The sequence below is a fragment of the Spea bombifrons genome, chromosome 4 (assembly GCF_027358695.1).
Source record: "Spea bombifrons isolate aSpeBom1 chromosome 4, aSpeBom1.2.pri, whole genome shotgun sequence".
Taxonomy (NCBI): domain Eukaryota; kingdom Metazoa; phylum Chordata; class Amphibia; order Anura; family Pelobatidae; genus Spea; species Spea bombifrons.
Window position 1 is genome coordinate 108169017 of NC_071090.1, and position 16829 is coordinate 108185845.

The 16829-nt window shown below is 49.5% G+C and overlaps 1 protein-coding gene across 4 annotated transcripts in view; it reads right to left on the reverse strand.

Annotated features, from left to right (window-relative positions):
* Positions 1 to 3094: 3094 nt before the first annotated feature.
* Positions 3095 to 16829, reverse strand: part of KDM6B (lysine demethylase 6B) — a 57144-nt gene continuing 43409 nt past the window's right edge. For 2 of the 4 annotated variants that reach the window (XM_053462291.1, XM_053462292.1), the window contains 21 exons: positions 13556 to 13636; positions 13051 to 13168; positions 12822 to 12920; positions 12497 to 12710; positions 12274 to 12363; positions 11964 to 12116; positions 11471 to 11608; positions 11150 to 11374; positions 8388 to 10984; positions 7983 to 8109; positions 7782 to 7887; positions 7449 to 7654; positions 7104 to 7168; positions 6939 to 7010; positions 6438 to 6586; positions 6144 to 6258; positions 5291 to 5478; positions 5048 to 5189; positions 4514 to 4640; positions 3857 to 4027; positions 3095 to 3492 (listed from right to left, as the gene is read on the reverse strand). In XM_053462291.1, coding sequence (XP_053318266.1) covers positions 3469 to 3492; positions 3857 to 4027; positions 4514 to 4640; positions 5048 to 5189; positions 5291 to 5478; positions 6144 to 6258; positions 6438 to 6586; positions 6939 to 7010; positions 7104 to 7168; positions 7449 to 7654; positions 7782 to 7887; positions 7983 to 8109; positions 8388 to 10984; positions 11150 to 11374; positions 11471 to 11608; positions 11964 to 12116; positions 12274 to 12363; positions 12497 to 12710; positions 12822 to 12920; positions 13051 to 13163 — 5121 coding nt within the window. In that variant the 5' untranslated portion in view covers positions 13164 to 13168; positions 13556 to 13636 and the 3' untranslated portion in view covers positions 3095 to 3468. The remainder of the gene's footprint in view (positions 3493 to 3856; positions 4028 to 4513; positions 4641 to 5047; positions 5190 to 5290; positions 5479 to 6143; positions 6259 to 6437; positions 6587 to 6938; positions 7011 to 7103; positions 7169 to 7448; positions 7655 to 7781; positions 7888 to 7982; positions 8110 to 8387; positions 10985 to 11149; positions 11375 to 11470; positions 11609 to 11963; positions 12117 to 12273; positions 12364 to 12496; positions 12711 to 12821; positions 12921 to 13050; positions 13169 to 13555; positions 13637 to 16829) is intronic. The other 2 variants (XM_053462293.1, XM_053462294.1) reach the window with 2 other exon arrangements.

Consider the following 16829-nt stretch of genomic DNA (forward strand, 5'->3'; position numbering starts at 1 on the left):
ACGGTGACACTGCCTTCACCCGGCTCCTAGCAGTGGTTGGCATCTCCATGAAGTCCTCTCGGTTCCACAGCCTGTAAGATCCTCACATCCTCAACCCAGTCCCCTCCAGCTGCCTGCAAGATGGTTGCTCCCTAAACACCCCCCTAACAGACTTCTTCCCTGCAGTTACCCCCCTTTTTTTTTCTCTTGATGCCCCCCCCCAGCATTACCCCATCACTCAGGGCAAAATACAAAAACAAGAACATAATGCAACCCCCCCTTGCGTTAAAATCATCTACCCTTCCACCAGTTTAAAACAATTTACAAAAATTGTAGGAAACGTAGCACCATTAAAAAAGAAGGGAAATATTTACCCTACCGAAAAACACACAGAAAAAAAATTAAAAAAAAAATTTATACACAGAATATTTTTTTTCAGTTTTTTGTGTTTTTGTTTTTTTACAAAAAAAAATGCTCCAAACATCTTAAATTCTAAAGAAGAAAAACAAACCCGCAGAACGTAATAAATAATGCATTAGAGAAAAAAAATATATATAAAAAAAAAAAAAAAATTCAAGGTAATTTCAGCTTAATGGATTTTCCCCCCTTATGAGGTCTCGTAGAGTTTTTTTTTTTTTTTTTAGACTATGTGTATGTAGAACAGATTGAGAGCTCAAAAAAAACAGTAGATCCAGAGGAACAGATCACTCACACACAAGCACATGGTGAAGGGTGTCCAACGCGGCCACCGGGGGGCCGAAAACCCAGGGATTTCTCGGGGGGGGGGGCAATTAATTCCGACTCACTGCCGAGTAGTGTGCTAAGTGCTATCCTGTAAAGCCGGGGTTTGTCGGTGGCCCCCTGAATGTCGGGTGGGACGCCCTTGATGTAGTGGTCAAAGAAGTTATGAGATACGCAGATTCCGCGGCATGCAAAGCGTGAAACGATGGGGAGCGTACACGAGCGAGGCGTATACCGCAGGGCGCTACGGTATAGGGATGTGAATACTGTATACGTGTCGGTGTGCAGCGGAAGTCCAAGACAGCCGGGCGTGTTTTACATCTACAAACTGTCCGGGTTTCCTGCCATTTATAAAGTTTTCGTTATATCACCAGGAAGACTTAAATGTCACATGACACAAAAGCAGGTGCTGATAGGTTGATGTCACACAAGCTTTAAAAATCTCAGAGGAAAGGATCTGTTAAGGATCCATTTGCTTAACATCCTAGCGAGTGCACATCGAGGCTCTGTCTAAGTGGGACAGCACCTTTAAAAGATAATAAGCTATATTCTTTGGAATATAATACTGTTTGTTTACACGTCGGGTGTAATTATGATAAATAATCTAAAAAACTAGGGTTTTTTAATATTTATATATATATCTATATTTATACGTGAATTTTACAGCTCTTTAATGGATTAAAATGCATCTAGAATGATGTGTAGATGGAGGCCGCGTGTGAGTGAATTGGCTCTGATGGGTGGGTCTTTGCCCCTTTTTTCTTTTTAATGAACATTAACCCCTTAAGGACAACGGGTTGTCATTAAACCCATTAATGAGCCCGTACTTTGTCGTGAAGGGGTTAAGAAAAGTATATGAAGGCGGCGGGACGTTGAAAAGCAGGGGTGAGAATGAAACGGAGCAGGGGTGAGAATGAAACGGAGCAGGGGTGAGAATGAAACGGAGCAGGGGTGAGAATGAAACGGAGCAGGGGTGCGTAGCGACAGAATGAAGTGACTTGCGGGGGTCTACATTAAGGGTGCTGTCCCCCCTATTCCGGATACTGCTGAATGCCCGGCTCCTACCAAAAGAATTTTCATGGAAAAAATCTTGCCTTGTTTAGTTTTTTTTTTTTTTCAGGGAATGTTTAATTACCATGTGACACAATAGCGAGTGCTGATTGGCTGTTGCCATACAAGCGTAAAAAGAATCTTCTCAAAACGCTCTTTACGGGAAAGGAGAAGAATAAAATGGCGGATCTGCTCTGTGTAGGTGGAACAGCGCCTTTAAAAAAAGGAAGAACGAACGCTGAAATGGAAAGGTTAGAGAGGACGGTGGGGTTGGGGGGCAGGCGGAGAGAGAAGGGAGCGATGGGAGTTAGGGATAGCTTGAAACGTTAAAGAAGACGGCGAGAGGAAACAAACATGGATAAAGACGAAACCCAAGAGGGGTTCAGACAGCAACACAGAGACACACGACAAGCAACGACGACGACCAGCAGACGGGAAGATAAACCAAATCTATATATATTTCTGTATATATATATTTATATTTATATATATTCATTTTTATTTTTTTTTAATAAACTTCTATATTACAGAGACCAGGAAATGGGGTGAAAATCCAAGGAAACGATGAAAAGAGAGAAAGTCTGCGCTGAATAGGTATTTTTTCTGTTATATATATAAAAACCCGTATCCCTCTCTCAATGGACAGAACTCGGGGAGAGGTTCATTCACGCACAGTCATTGGGGGAGGGGGGGGTCTTGTTTCTATAAAAGGAGAAGAGAGAATCCCACCGGGACCCCCCATTCGGCCCGTGGGGGGGGGCAAGATGACGATGCCAGCGAAACAGTGGAGAACCTCTGAAGACCCCCCCACAAAAACTTTGTTAATGGCGCCCCCATCGCAGAGAGCCAAGCAATGACTTCGCTCAATGCGCCCGCGCGCCCCACCGCTTTCCACGCGGCATTGCCCCGCCAGTGAGGTTTTACCCCTCCTTCGCGAAAAAAAAGGAGCTAAAACATTAGTGGATGAAAAAAAAGATAGAGAAAAAAAAACGCAGTCATCAACAATTTCTCTCCGTTCGTTAAGTCGATGTCTCTATCCTCCAGCATCTCAGCCAGGCCCCCCCAACGCACACACGGAGAAGCCCCTCACATGCCCCCCCTCCCCTTTCACAATAACACTCAACGTGGGCCATTGTGGGCCGCCCCCCTCCACCCACCCATCAATAAAAGCCGAGCACCACTCTAAAAACTTAATTTAACATATTTTTTTTAAAAAACTCAGTACCCCCAACTTGCAAAGACAACAAAAAAAAGACACAAAAAACCCATTCACAAAAATATTTAAAAAAATTAATGTACAACCCCCCCCAAATAAAATCCCCCCCCTCCCCAAAGTCACAAATTCAAGATTTCAGAATAAATATTCCTGATAAAATTACAAAAAAATAAAATAAAATTAGCAATGTGGACAAGTAGAATCCTGCATCCTGATTGGCTGTTCCCGCATTGGGACGGGATCTGTGTAAACAAGGCCTGCGATTGGCTGGAGAGAGACAAAAGCTGCCGATCTATGATTGGCTCCCCTCCATCCTCCCCCATTCCGTGGCTCTCGTCTGTGACTTGCTGGTTGGATAGCACCATTTCCCCCCTCTTCCCTCTCTCTGGGGTAAAGGAGGGGGGGAGATTTGATTGGCTGGCTCGGTGGCAGATGAAGAAAGGGGAGAGGCTGCTGTAGGGGCAGCAGGAGGGGGCGGAGCCTCACCGTGTGCTTGGGGGTGGTGCCTAAAAGAAAAATAAACATTTTTTTTAAATAAAAATAAGAACTAAGTCTATAAAGTAATTACTTTAAAATATAAAATATCAAACGGGGCATAAAAAACATGCTCACCGTGCTAAAATTAAACAGGGCATTCAGATCGTAAATCTATTCATCAAAATTCCAAGTACAAAACCATTATAAAATAATTAAATAAGATTAATAAAAATAAAAAAGATAAATATATACATATATAGAAAAGAATAAAAAATCAAGATGAGCCAATAAGGAAGAGAAGGCCGAGAGCCACTAATGATAGAGGCCGTGAGTAGCCCAAATTATTTAATTATTCAAAGGCTGCCTGGGGCGCGACCCGCGCTGCTCACTCACCAGGTTGAAGCCGTCATACGTGTGCATGAGCTCCTCCATCTTGTACTGCTCCAGAATCACCACGTTACTCATGTTGCTGCTGGCGGAGCGCGCGCAGCCCTCGCAGTGGACGAGGTACGTGTTCTTCCCGCCGCTCTCACTCGTCACGAACAGGATGTTGAACACTTCGACCTGCGGGAGGCGGGGGGGGGCAGAACGTTACGGGGGGAGACGGGACGGCGCGGAGTAAAAAAAGCCCTGCCAAAGGCAGGAGGGGTCGTGATGTATTTAAAGGGACATTAAACCCCAACCAATGGTCTTAATGGGGGGATCCATTGTGTCACGACTATGGCTGCTTCCCTGTGTGATTGCGTGTTGGCGCATCGCTTACACACGTATGAGCGTGTTCATGTTTAAGGTGATTATTAATATGGATTATTAATATGCTATGCCCGTATATACACGGTTAAGCCGCCGGCGCCCGTCTCCTGCGCGGCGGCGGCGCCTCGTGTCTTCTATACCATATATACCAAGACGTACTAATGAAACAGCAAGCGGCCACCATGGAAAAGGGACCATGGAAAGGGAGGGCTCCTGTCGTACCGCGGACCCCCAGCAGCTTCTGCGTACTGTCCCTTTAAACGCGCATTAAATGCGGGGGGAAGGGAATGCACTCACATCACACTCGTTGCAGTAATACGCAGGTTCGTCCTTCACTCGGCTCTGGTACGCGATCTTCCTGCCGCTGCGGATCAGGCTGTCCCGCTGTATCTGACAGCGCTTGATCGATTGCATTAAGCAGTGCCTGCCAAACAACGCGGTACAGGGAATGTGAGACCGGTGGCAGCCCGTGGCAGGGCCAGCATTACCTAATCATTTTCCTGACCTGCACCATCACTCCCTTCTTCTCCTCCTCCCACAAAGACTGCCTGAACCAATCAAAAATAATCAGCTGCTTAATAACCGGGGAGAAGTAACTCAATGGGGAGGAATAATCACGCAGATCCTGAGAACAGGAAGTACAGATGGCTGCTCCCCATCTGGATATCACATGTGTACAGAACTGCAGGATTTGGGAAAGGCCCGGTTGAGCAGTCACACCGGAAACTTACGTGGCAAACCCCGGAAGTGGTAGATTAACTAAACTGCGAGTCTCCCTACCCAGGAACTAGAAGGGGGGAAGCTGTATTTGTCAAAAGGTCACACACTCACTTTATCATGCGGTAGAGGTCGGGGTCACTAATCTTCACAGTCTTCGCCACGTTCCACGACACGTGGATCATCGGAACAATGGATTTCACGTTCTTGACCTCGTTCCACTCAAAGCGTTCCAGGGCCAGCTGGTACTGATAAGCTGAGGGGGAGCAGGAGATTTACCGTTAGTACGGGAGTCAAGCTCCAGCCATGACGTCCTCCACCGCGGTGGTGGAAACCACTTCCTGGACATCAACTCACGTGTCAGCGGCCCCACGTTCCAGGCGATGTTGTTGCACCATCCGATGGCCTGCACCCAGTGAACGGTCCCCGCGTTGATCCACACCAGATCTCCCGGCCGCTGTACAAACCTATACACGGGGATATCCGCGTTGTACAGATCCTCTAGGACTGGCCACCAGGAACCGGTCAGATAGTCCACGTTGTGCCTGCAGGAGGAGGAGGTAGGGTAAGGAGAGAGTGAATCCAGTAGCCTCACGAAGCAGAGACCGTATGTGGAACCTAGAACAATATACATCACATATACCGAGATAACACGGAACGTCTAACTGCAAACAGTCCGAGTATCTCCTCCCCATCAGGAGATAATAAATAAAAAAAAAAAAAAGTAGTCAATGAAGACCAAGTCCCAGTCTTTTTTGGGGAAAGATCTTAATTTGCCCCTTTTTTTTTTTTACAAGTAGGGCCCTCCGCAGCTATAGATAATATAAACTGACGTTTTTAGAATTTTTATATTATATATAATTTTTTGTTTATTTTCTCTTATTATTTTTTCTTTTAAAGGCATTTTTTCTTAAAAAAGAGCCAACCTTAAACATATGTTAGATTAAAAGTGAGTAAAAATGTAAAAAAAAAAAAATAAAAAAAAACTCTGTTCCTGCCACCTGCTTTCTCTCGCAAACGGCACAGGTGCCTGAAGATGGACCCTGCAAAGGAGGCGGCAGGAAGTTTTCGGCATTTTCCTTCATACAAGCGGGGCAAAAGCTGCAAATTCCACGAGAATAAGAGGTCTTCTGCACATCGATGACCTCCGTATCGTTACGCGCCACCCAGAAGAGGGATTCTGCCGGGGAAGTTCCGGCCGCGGACTGACCTGTCGCAGAAGGTGCTGATCTCCTGCCAGTAATTCTCATGCACGGCGAACCACTCGCAGTCCCCGGGGCCGATGTTTATGTTCACGGAACAGAAATTATTATTCTCTTGGTGGCCTAAAGAGAAAACAGGAAAGAAAAGCCATTGAAGGGGGCCGAGGACAAAGGGCTTAAAGATGGCGTCTCACCCGCACCTTATTCTTCTAAGTGGACGGGGGGTCGCATATACCTGGTTGTGGCGGAGGGCAGCAGGACTGTCCTAACCATTTATTACGACACATTTATTGCCCTATTACCTGGGGTCCGGCTTCCTGGTACTTTCATGTACAGCTGAACCGTATTCATGCCTAGGATGGTGTGTCCTACGTGGCTTAGCATGTTTCCGTTGGACGTGACGCGCATGAAGGAAGGCAGCTTCAGCAGTTCCTGAAGTTGAGGCTTCCACCTACAAAAAAAAAAATAAAATCCATATTAATATATCAGCTTCCTCAACATCTTCCCAAAGGTGTTCACCCGTTTCCTCCCAGTCCCACCAGATGCAGCCCACCCAGCCAACAGAAGAGATTCTCTTTAGTGGGTTTCTGGAGAGGGAGCTGAATGGAGAGAAAGCTTCTCCATAACCAGGATCTCTCCACCAGTCCCAAGGAGGTCCAGCCTCCATAAACTTTCCAAGCCGAGTCCTGCTAGACCGGAAGGAGAAGTCACCATGGAAAAGACCTACAGAGATAGAAGATGTTCCCCTGGAGAACACCGGTTACTTTTAACTACTAACGAAGCAGGAGAGAAATATGCGTCACCTTTTTGGGTCAGAGAGGTCAATATTGGTGCCAAACTTGATAATTTGAGGGGTCTTGTGCTCCTGGTTTGTGCTGTGGAGGTAGAGAAAGGCGGAGAGAGGGAAGTCAGCATTTATGACGCACTGTCCCCAGGCTGGGTCGGTTCTTCCTTAGTGCCCAACTTACCTAGGGGGTGGGGGTTCTGTGGTGCTGTCAGGTTCATTCAGTTCATCATCACTGTCCTTGTCTTCCTGTAGATGGAACAATAATAAGGTTAAGCAGGTGCCATGACAATGAAAGCAAAAGAGTACAGCAGACACTGCGATGGAGGGCTAGCCCCACGACATGTCCTCCGTGGGCCTGGTTGGAGTAACAAAAAGGGAAAACTCCTTTCTTAGCCCAATCTACTAAACAACCATTATCATGGGTTATGAGGTCTGAACATGGTGGGGGGGGGGGCATTATGGGGCTGGGACCATAGGAATGCGTCCGGCACTGGTTTGGGGAGGGAATCGCGGTTGTTCCACCTACCTGTAGAGACTCTTGAAAGGAAGATGCCTGGTACTGAGCATATTTGGCAATGGTGGTGTGGGAACGGCTGCTCTCACAGTGCCAGACTTGCCGGGTTCCAGACGGGTCCCAGTTCTCATCGGACGGCTGCTGCACTTGAGTACGAACCTCGACGGAGTGATCCGCGTTGGCATCCACCAAGGTCTTCGTGGAGAAGAGACCCAAGTCTGAAGGAGAGTGACATGGAGAAGGTAAGCAGGAGGCAGATAGAGGAGAGACGTTCCTCCTCCCCAAAACCCATCTGAGGAACAGTAACCCCTCACAAGTAATTTGCAACACCCGAAAGAAACTCACTCAGCCGCAAGGACCCAGCCAATCCACGTATCACCGTGATGGGATTCTTCGGGTCGGTGCAGAATTGAAGAAGAACGGGAGAGAAAGCATCGCGTTTACTTTCCAACTGCGTGGGAAGAGAAGGGAAGGAGTAGTGTTACTATGTCACCCGGTATCGGGAGAAGAGGGCTCACACTGCCCCACAGAGGACAAGGTACTTACATAGATACTGGGTGTGGGAGGGTTGAGTTTCTCCCGCGGGAGGTTACGCTCGGTTCCCATGGGGGGTTTCACGGACATAGAGGGCAAGAGGTAGGATTCCTTGAACTTTCCCTTCATCACTAAATTTCTAAGGCAAAACGACAGAAAAGGAGAAATCAAGTTAAAAAAAAACAAAGAGAAAGAGACAGAAGTTTGACTTATTTTGGCACAAGTGCTCCTTTGCTGATCTTGAACCCATGCTCCTGCTCCATAGTCTATTCATAAATCCTAACCAAGGTTCCATCTGGCCGTGGCCCTCGGCACTCCTGTACAGCTTCCCATAAAACACGCGACGACACGGAACCACATTTATTATTCTTAGCCCTCCATTCCTCCGTTCAACCTCAAGCCCATTCCTACACTTACTTGGTGGCTCGGACAATATCTGCAGCCGAGTGGTTAATGGTCAACTCGCTGGCATGTAGTCTCCTCTCCTCCACCTCGGATGCGATGAAGGTCTCTCGATCCCCGCTTTCCACCTTTATCAACCGGATCTTCAGCTCCTTGGGCGGACCCTCCATGAAGGGTCTCATTTTCAACAGGTCTGATGTTACGTTCCCATTGGAAGGTGGAGAAAGAGCAGAAGCTGGGGTAGCAGGGGTGGTGGGTTGGTGGTGGTGTCCTTCCTCCCCTGCCCTTCTACCCGTCTCAGATTTCCTTCTATCTCCCCCTGTCCCTTGTTTCTGAGAAGATTTTGGTGCATCCCTACACTGGCTTTGAAGATCCAAGTTACCCAAAATCTGTCTCTCTTTGTCCTTTTGTGAGCGTCCCTCTTTTGCCCTCCTGCTACGGTCTCTCTTGGACTTCCTGTGTTTCTTGTCCCTCTTCTTTCCCTCCTCTTTGATGCGGTTTGGAGCAGGCAAGGAGATGGTCAGTCTCTCATGGGGTCTCTCCGACTCTACTACCCTAGCACCCTCCGTTTCGGCTTCCAACTTGGGCGCCTCACCTGGGGATTTAATGCTCTCTTTCTCGCCCTTTCGCTTTAGTAGCTCTGATGGATTATTGTCACTTATTGCCACCTGGGGTATCTGTGGTTCTGTTGTCTTTTTTGGTGACTGACTTTCAATGAACTCCTGCAATCTCTCAAGTACCCCATCCAACTTCGTCATTTCTGTGATGCTTGTCCCATGCAACTTTGAGGCATGTTCCTTAGCTGTCGTTTGAGTTGAGTCAACATGGCCGGTGACATTCTTTTTCCCAGCTACCTTCAATGATATTTTTAAGTCCCTATCAACAGTCTCTTCCTTTCGATCTACCACCCAGGGTGTCCCCTGCTTCCTTTCTACCACTGATTCCGGTTTTGCTGCCGTCCATTGCACCTCTGGTTTCTTTGGGACTGGTCCTGTTGGTTTCTCAGGCCCCCAGGCTGTATCTAGATTCTTCTCGGCTGCCCCTTCTTGCTTATTTGTTCCCCAAGGTAATTCAGTACTTGCCTTAACTGGACTCTCCTGTTTACCTGCCCCCCAATGTCTCTCTGGTTTTCTTTCTATCACCACTTCGGGCCTTCTGGCTGTCTTCTCGGATGTCCTATCTTCCTCCACCCGGCTGCACCCAGACACTCTAGAACCCTCTACTAGAGTTTCACAAGCTCGTGAGATGTCCTCTAGAATGTCCGTCTCAGTCCGCACTCCTGTCCTTCTGCCTAACATCCCTTGCCCTGTGATTTCTGAGGTAGGGGTTGCCCCAATAACAGTTTTTTCATCCCAGGCCCGGCGTGAGGTAGATTGCGCAGTGTATGGGTTGCTACGCTTGCCCACCATAGCACCAGCGAAGTAGGCCGGGCCTCCTCCTCCCTTCAGGCCAGCACCACCACGGTAGGAATACTTCTGTCCTTCCAGCACACTGGCCAACGATTTCAGAACACTATTTCCACCATGCTGCGCAGGTCTTGTCTCACTGCCACCTTCCTGTCCCAGTATTGCTTTTTTGGGACCATAATAGGGGAACAACTCGCTAGGCCTCACTTCTGCCATTTTTGTTCCTGGCACACTGTTTTGGGTTGGACCAGCAAGGTGGGGATCTGACCTGGCCTCAGTTGGGGGACAAGTGGAAGGGGCAGGGGAGATAAAGTCCTCTCCATTGGAGCTCCCACCAACTTCTTCTTTCTCAATGGACTCATCCAACATTTTCATGATATCATCCAACCCATCAGGCAAAATCTTTGCAAACTCTGAGGGTTCCTCAAAAGGCTCAGCTAACTGCCCTCCGGGGAAGTCAAAGAGTTGGTCGCATCCAGCAGACTTCTCCTTCTCCTGCCTGCAACCTCCATTGCTCTCTGAGAAGGCCGGGCTTGGACTCAGCGGTTGGCTGCTCAGATTTGGGACTGACTGTGCTGATGGAGAAACAGAACCCGACACCTGCATGCTCCCTGAGGTATCTTTGTGGTGAGGGGCAGAAGAAGGGACGAGTGAGGTGTTGTCCTCTTGCACAGGAGAGCCCTTCCCACCCGAATAGCTGCCTTCAGCCCTAGAGAGTCCATGGCTTGGTATCTTCGAGTCATCCTTCTCTGGGGTGCGGGGTTGCTTTCGGATTCCTTCTCCCATTTCCTCCTCTTTTTTGGGGGTAAACACAGGGTCATCAATCTTTTGCAGGCTCTTGAGTACATGATCCAGGCTGGCCGACTGGAAGGCCTCAGATCTTGGCCTGACATTGCTGGTGGTGATGCCCTGAGTTCGGTGCTCGTAGACGCTGGCCCCCTCTTGGGTTTTGCAGGGCGGGAAATACCCTTCCCGCTTGACCCCTCCAGGATTCTCTCCATACAGTATTTCCTCCAGAGCATCGCCCCTCTTCACCTCCTCCTTGACTGGGGCAGGCAGCCAGCTCTGTTGCAGTGGGGGAGGGCAGGGGGCAGGAGATGGCTGGGGCTGGACAGGCAAGCAGAGCGGTTTGGGGGGGTCTTGCTGCTCCGGAGGAGGGGGGCAGATCCTAGCAGGTTCCACAGGGCTCTGGTAGCGATCGGAGGACTGAAACCAAAGAAGGTAATATAAGGGTATGTTTTTTTTTAATAAAATAATTTTACAACATAGATACATATCTGTAGAGGTTCTATGGAGGGACTGTTGACAAGTCCTACAATTATACATTAAGGACATAACTCAGAACTGATTAAAGCGTTTGTAAGTACTTACAGGGGGTAGATCAGTCCTAGAGGGTTTCGGTGGCGGAATGCGGTGTCTTCTCTGGTCGTAAGGCACATGAAGTGGTGGTGGTGCTGGAGGGGTGACCTCTGTCGGTGACCTTTGACCCCGAGCCTCAGTAAGGTCACTCAGAGGGCGTGGTTGCTGGTGAAGTGGTGGTGGACGAGGAGGACAGTAAGGGGGATAAGATGCAATATGGGGTGGTATGCGGGGATCCTGAAGAAGAAGAAGAAGAAGACAGTTGTGAGAAAAGCTTAGCAATTACGATCGCCACATTCTCCAAAGTTTCTGAGAGGACGCTTCTCGGCTCACCTGCCTGTCCCTTCGTTCCACCCAAGGCTCATGGGTAAGAGGATTCCAAACATTCGGCTTTGCAGGCGCCTGGTGGTACAAATTCCCAGAACCTCCTGTGTTCGGAGGGGAGTGCAGATTGTGGGATCCTCTCCGCTGCTGAAAGCGGAAGGAAAGACGTTAAGGCATCAACCCAATTCAAGACAAAGTCACACAGGGCCACACGTAACTGATCATAGATACTACTACTCCGGTCCACCAAAGGTGGCCTCCCCTGCCATCAACAGTGTCCACCAAGCTCAGCCTCCCCTTCCATGCCCAGGGGCCACCAAGCTCAGCCTCCCCTTCCATGCCCAGGAACCACCAACCTCACTTGCCATCCCTAGGCCCACCAACCCTTAGCCTCCTCTTCCATCCCCAGCACCCACCAACCCTCAGCGGTGCCAGCCCCTTCAACCTCTGTAATCAGATACACAGGTGCCCCGTTTCCCTCTCCGGAGTGTCAGACAATCACCTGGTCAGGACTCCCGCTCCTTCTGCGCTTCATGGGCTGCTCCTCGCCCCCATGAGGATTGTGAGGGGGAGATTGGAGGGCTGAAGACTCAGTTGGGGGGACAGGGCGCTTCAGCTGTGGGGGACCCCTCTTACCCACAAAATGCCTCTTCTGCTGCAGATAGACGGTCACAATAAGCATCCATGATAAACAGAGGACCGCACGGGTACTACCTGCACATTCTACGTGATGGTAATGAACATGCTGCGCTGTACCGAGTATATGGACGGTGAAGATACTGCGCGTTTAACCTCTTCCACGCCAGGCTTACCTCGTGTTGCATAAGGTCCCAGACTTGTTGTAGCGGCGGCAGAGACTTAGGCCGATGATGAGGATTGGAGTGCAGGTTCCATAGGTGAGTCTTTAGACACAGAGGGAGAGGTATGAGAGAAGCAAGAAGATAGAGGTAAGGAGGAGATAATCATTGATTAAGCCACTTAGGGGACGAGCGAGCTGCTCCCCCCCCCCCGTGTAGAGCGCTAGTGCCCGCTCACCTGCTGCAGCCTGGAGATGTGCGCACTCAGCTCGTAGCCGCCATGATAGCGCGCGGCGGTTTGGTAGCAGCGCACGGCGTCCTCCCATTCCTGCTCCGACTCGTAGATCTGTCCGAGCTGCTCCCAAATCTGCGGCTGCTGCTCGTCCCTGAGGAGAGCCTGCACGCACGAGTGCACTCGCTCCAACTTCCCCAACCGGGGGCCGGGGGCAGAACTAAAGGGGGGAGGCAAGACGGAGATAGAGGAAAGGAGGTAAGACGGTGATGGGGAGAGGAAGCCGGGAAACGTCAGAGGTTTTTCCCTTCCTCCCAGATGCAATACTTACCCCAGAGGGTAATACGGCTTGTTGGGATGACCAATGTTGGTCACATGACTAGAGGGCAAATGGGGTGGCAACTGCGATTGGCTGATGTTGGAAGAGCATCTGAGGGAGAGGAGGAAAAATTGAGAAAGAGGGAAATTATTACAGTCCACAGCAGCCCCCTATATACATATGATACATTCGTGCATACACGCATATATCAGCCTCACTCCCGGGCCGTGCGCACACTCACCTGCCCGCAGGGACCCACGCTCGGGGGTGAGGAGAGTTCCATGCTGTGTTGATTCCACTGATGAAGGGGTCACGGGGAAATCGGGATCCAAACTGTTCCTGTGAGCGATACATCCAGACTGCGGTGGGGGGGTAGAAAAATGGGGGGGATATCATAAAGTGCAACTATAAGCCGAGGGGTGAAAAACGTGTATAAGAGTGCAAGGTTACCCCCCCAAAAAAAAATATTAAAAATTAATAATAATAAATAAAAGCAGCTGTGAAATATTCCCCCCCACCTCAAAATATATGGTAAAAAAAACAAAAACAAAAAAACCCATCACCATACACAGATTTCCATTAAAACCAATAGAATTAATCCTTTTTTAAAACGTATAAATTCTCTGCAGTTTCTCAAAGGTTTTCTGCCCACAAGAGATTTTTTTTTTATATTTATTTTTTATGCTCAGACTAGGATGGGATACAAGAAAAAAAAAATATTTGAAATTTTAAAAGGTGCGACGTACCGTTTCAATCCGTGAGGGTTTCACAATTCGAAGAGTAACATCAGGGGGAGAAGCATGGTGTTCTGGGTCACAACAAAGAGCCTGGGGTAATAAAAAAAAAAAAAAAAAAAAACAAATTACTTACAAAAATAACATTAAAAGAAAAGAAAAAAAAAAATTATTATTTATTATTATTTTTTTCAAAATTGACAGAAAAATATATATATAGTATATATCTAGTTCTGGAGACGCAGACGTATGCGACTAGTTAGCCTTTGGTTGGGATTGAGTCATTCCCAAGCCAATAAAAACTCACGGTCGCAGACTACTTAACGAACGGATGACTGCGTGGAAATCGTGACACCCGTTCACCCATCTCCTCTGGGAGGGGGGGGGGATTTATTTTGAAATTATATTTCAAAACAGATGGTTTCCAATTCCTTGAAAACAATTTAAAAAAAAACCAGTAGGTGTCACAATAGAGCGAAAAAAAAAAAAAAACCCCTAAAAATACAAAAACACGTCAGGCTATTGGGAGAAAAGACACGCCAGGTGAGTCGTTAACAACCCAATACCCCCCCCCCCCCGTTGGGGGTGACACGGACGGAAGGGCTGAATCTATTTATGCCCCTACAGGGTGACACAATGTTACAGACAAAGGTGGCACACAGTCCCAGCCACAATGACGAGTTCCCACAGCCCACGCGCACACTGACTCAGACCCCCCAGACTCAGAAATATTACTCAGCAAACCACGTCCCGACACACCCCCAGTGTGTCACTACTACACACGGGAACACCGGACCACGTGTGTGTTGGAGTTAACCCCGCAATGCCCACGAGTCTCAAGACTATCCCCTCCGCCACATCAGAGACCGCACATTACATGTCACATACACTACTACACCGTGACATGTAAACACAGCACAGATACAGCGCAGACAGCGGCAGTGCCGGCCTCCCCTCACACACTACTACACCGTGACATGTATACACAGCGCAGATACAGCGCAGATACAGCGCAGATACAGCGCAGATACAGCGCAGACAGCGGCAGCCTCCCCCTCACACACTACTACACCGTGACATGTATACACAGCACAGATACAGCACAGACAGCGGCAGCCTCCCCTCACACACTACTACACCGTGACATGTATACACAGCACAGATACAGTGCAGACAGCGGCAGTGCCAGCCTCCCCTCACACACTACTACACCGTGACATGTATACACAGCACAGATACAGCGCAGACAGCGGCAGCCTCCCCTCACACACTACTACACCGTGACATGTATACACAGCACAGATACAGCGCAGACAGCGGCAGCCTCCCCTCACACACTACTACACCGTGACATGTATACACAGCACAGATACAGCGCAGACAGCGGCAGCCTCCCCCTCACACACTACTACACCGTGACATGTATACACAGCACAGATACAGCGCAGACAGCGGCAGCCTCCCCTCACACACTACTACACCGTGACATGTATACACAGCACAGATACAGCGCAGACAGCGGCAGTGCCAACCTCCCCTCACACACTACTACACCGTGACATGTATACACAGCACAGATACAGCGCAGACAGCGGCAGTGCCAGCCTCCTCTCACACACTACTACACCGTGACATGTATACACAGCGCAGACAGCGGCAGCCTCCCCTCACACACTACTACACCGTGACATGCATACAGCACAGATACAGCGCAGACAGCGGCAGTGCCAGCCTCCCCATCACACACTACTACACCGTGACATGTAACAGCCTCCCCCTCACACACTACTACACCATGACATGTATACAGTACAAACATCCAACATACCCCACCCTCATATTTACTGATAATTACAAGATTTCCCTTAATCCCCCCCATTCTTCTGTCGCCCACGAGACTCTGCGGTGAGGGGGTTCCCCAACATGTCAGTGCCGGGCATCCCCACCACCCCAGCGCACTGCGCTCCTCTTACGGCAGGTCACGGGGCTGGAAGGAATAGAAATGCCCCGCTGGGCAGCAGGCAGGCATTAGGAAACGCTGAGGAAATCGCCTGACGTCAGCGAGAGACCGAAAGAGGAAAAGAGGGCATGTGCGGAACCAAGAGCGAGAGAGTGGGGAAAGACGGAGTCACGGAGAGCCTGACGGGGCGAGAGCCGGCATGTGGATAAAAACCGTCACCGGGGCAACCAGACAACACCGGACAGACACACAGATAACCGGGGAGACAGCCGTGGCAACCGCATCAAAAGCCAACACATCCTGCCAAAAATAACCAGACGGTGATGGGCGAAGAGAGAGTCTCCCCAGTCACTCACCTCCGGTACAAAGAGACAGCACGAAAGCGCCCGAGCTGTCTCGTCCCAATGCTCGGTGAAGGGAAGGTGGCAGATATCCGAGGGACACGGAGAAGCGGCTAGAGCGTCACAGTTAAAGCTGCCGTGCGGGTCTCGCTGGGCTGAGCCTGTCTCGCCGGGCTGACTACTCGCTCTGGCTGTCAGATGCTCTCTCACGCTCTCTTGTTCCTTTTACCAAAACTCCGCCCCCCCCCTTTCCCCTCCGCCATCTCTTTAAGAGCCAAGTTTAAAGGGACTGTGATGTCATCACACCCCCTGAACACGCCCACCCTGGGATTCCCTGGTCACACCCCCCTCCCACACCCAGCCCACTGTTCTCTTAAGGTGGAACGGATAAGATCTTCTTAAGGAGGATCTGTGCGACCGGCAGGACGAGACAATAAAGGCTGTCACTTTATGTAACCGCGGCGGGAGCGAGACGGCTCATCGGCGCCAACATCAGAGGACATAAAGACCTAGTTTCTGAACAGATAATAAACCCAAACTGCATATATCCACACACAATAAATAGTAAATTACGAATTTATATAGCGCCACCGTGTTCCGTAGCACGGTATTATTATTATTAATACGTTGTTTTCGGGTTGTACAGCGCTACAGACTATGCTGGTGCTATGTTATGTCTCCGTTTGGCCGGAGCGGAACGTCCCATGCTCTGTGACGCCTCGTGACAGGGCTCGTGACAGGGGAAGGATGTTCCCTCCTTATACACAGTGTGACAGCAGCAGGCACGGGGGCAACGGGAGGGGGAGGAAGTGACATCATAGAGCAGGGGGGGCGGCAGAGACAGCCAAAGAGAGAGACCGAGAGTGCGAGAGACCGAGAGCAGAAACAGAGCGACACACACACACATTGGGAGAGCATGCGACAGAGCGTGTGAGAGGCGCATACTGAGACAGAGGAAGAGAGAGAGAGAGAGAGAGAGAGAGGA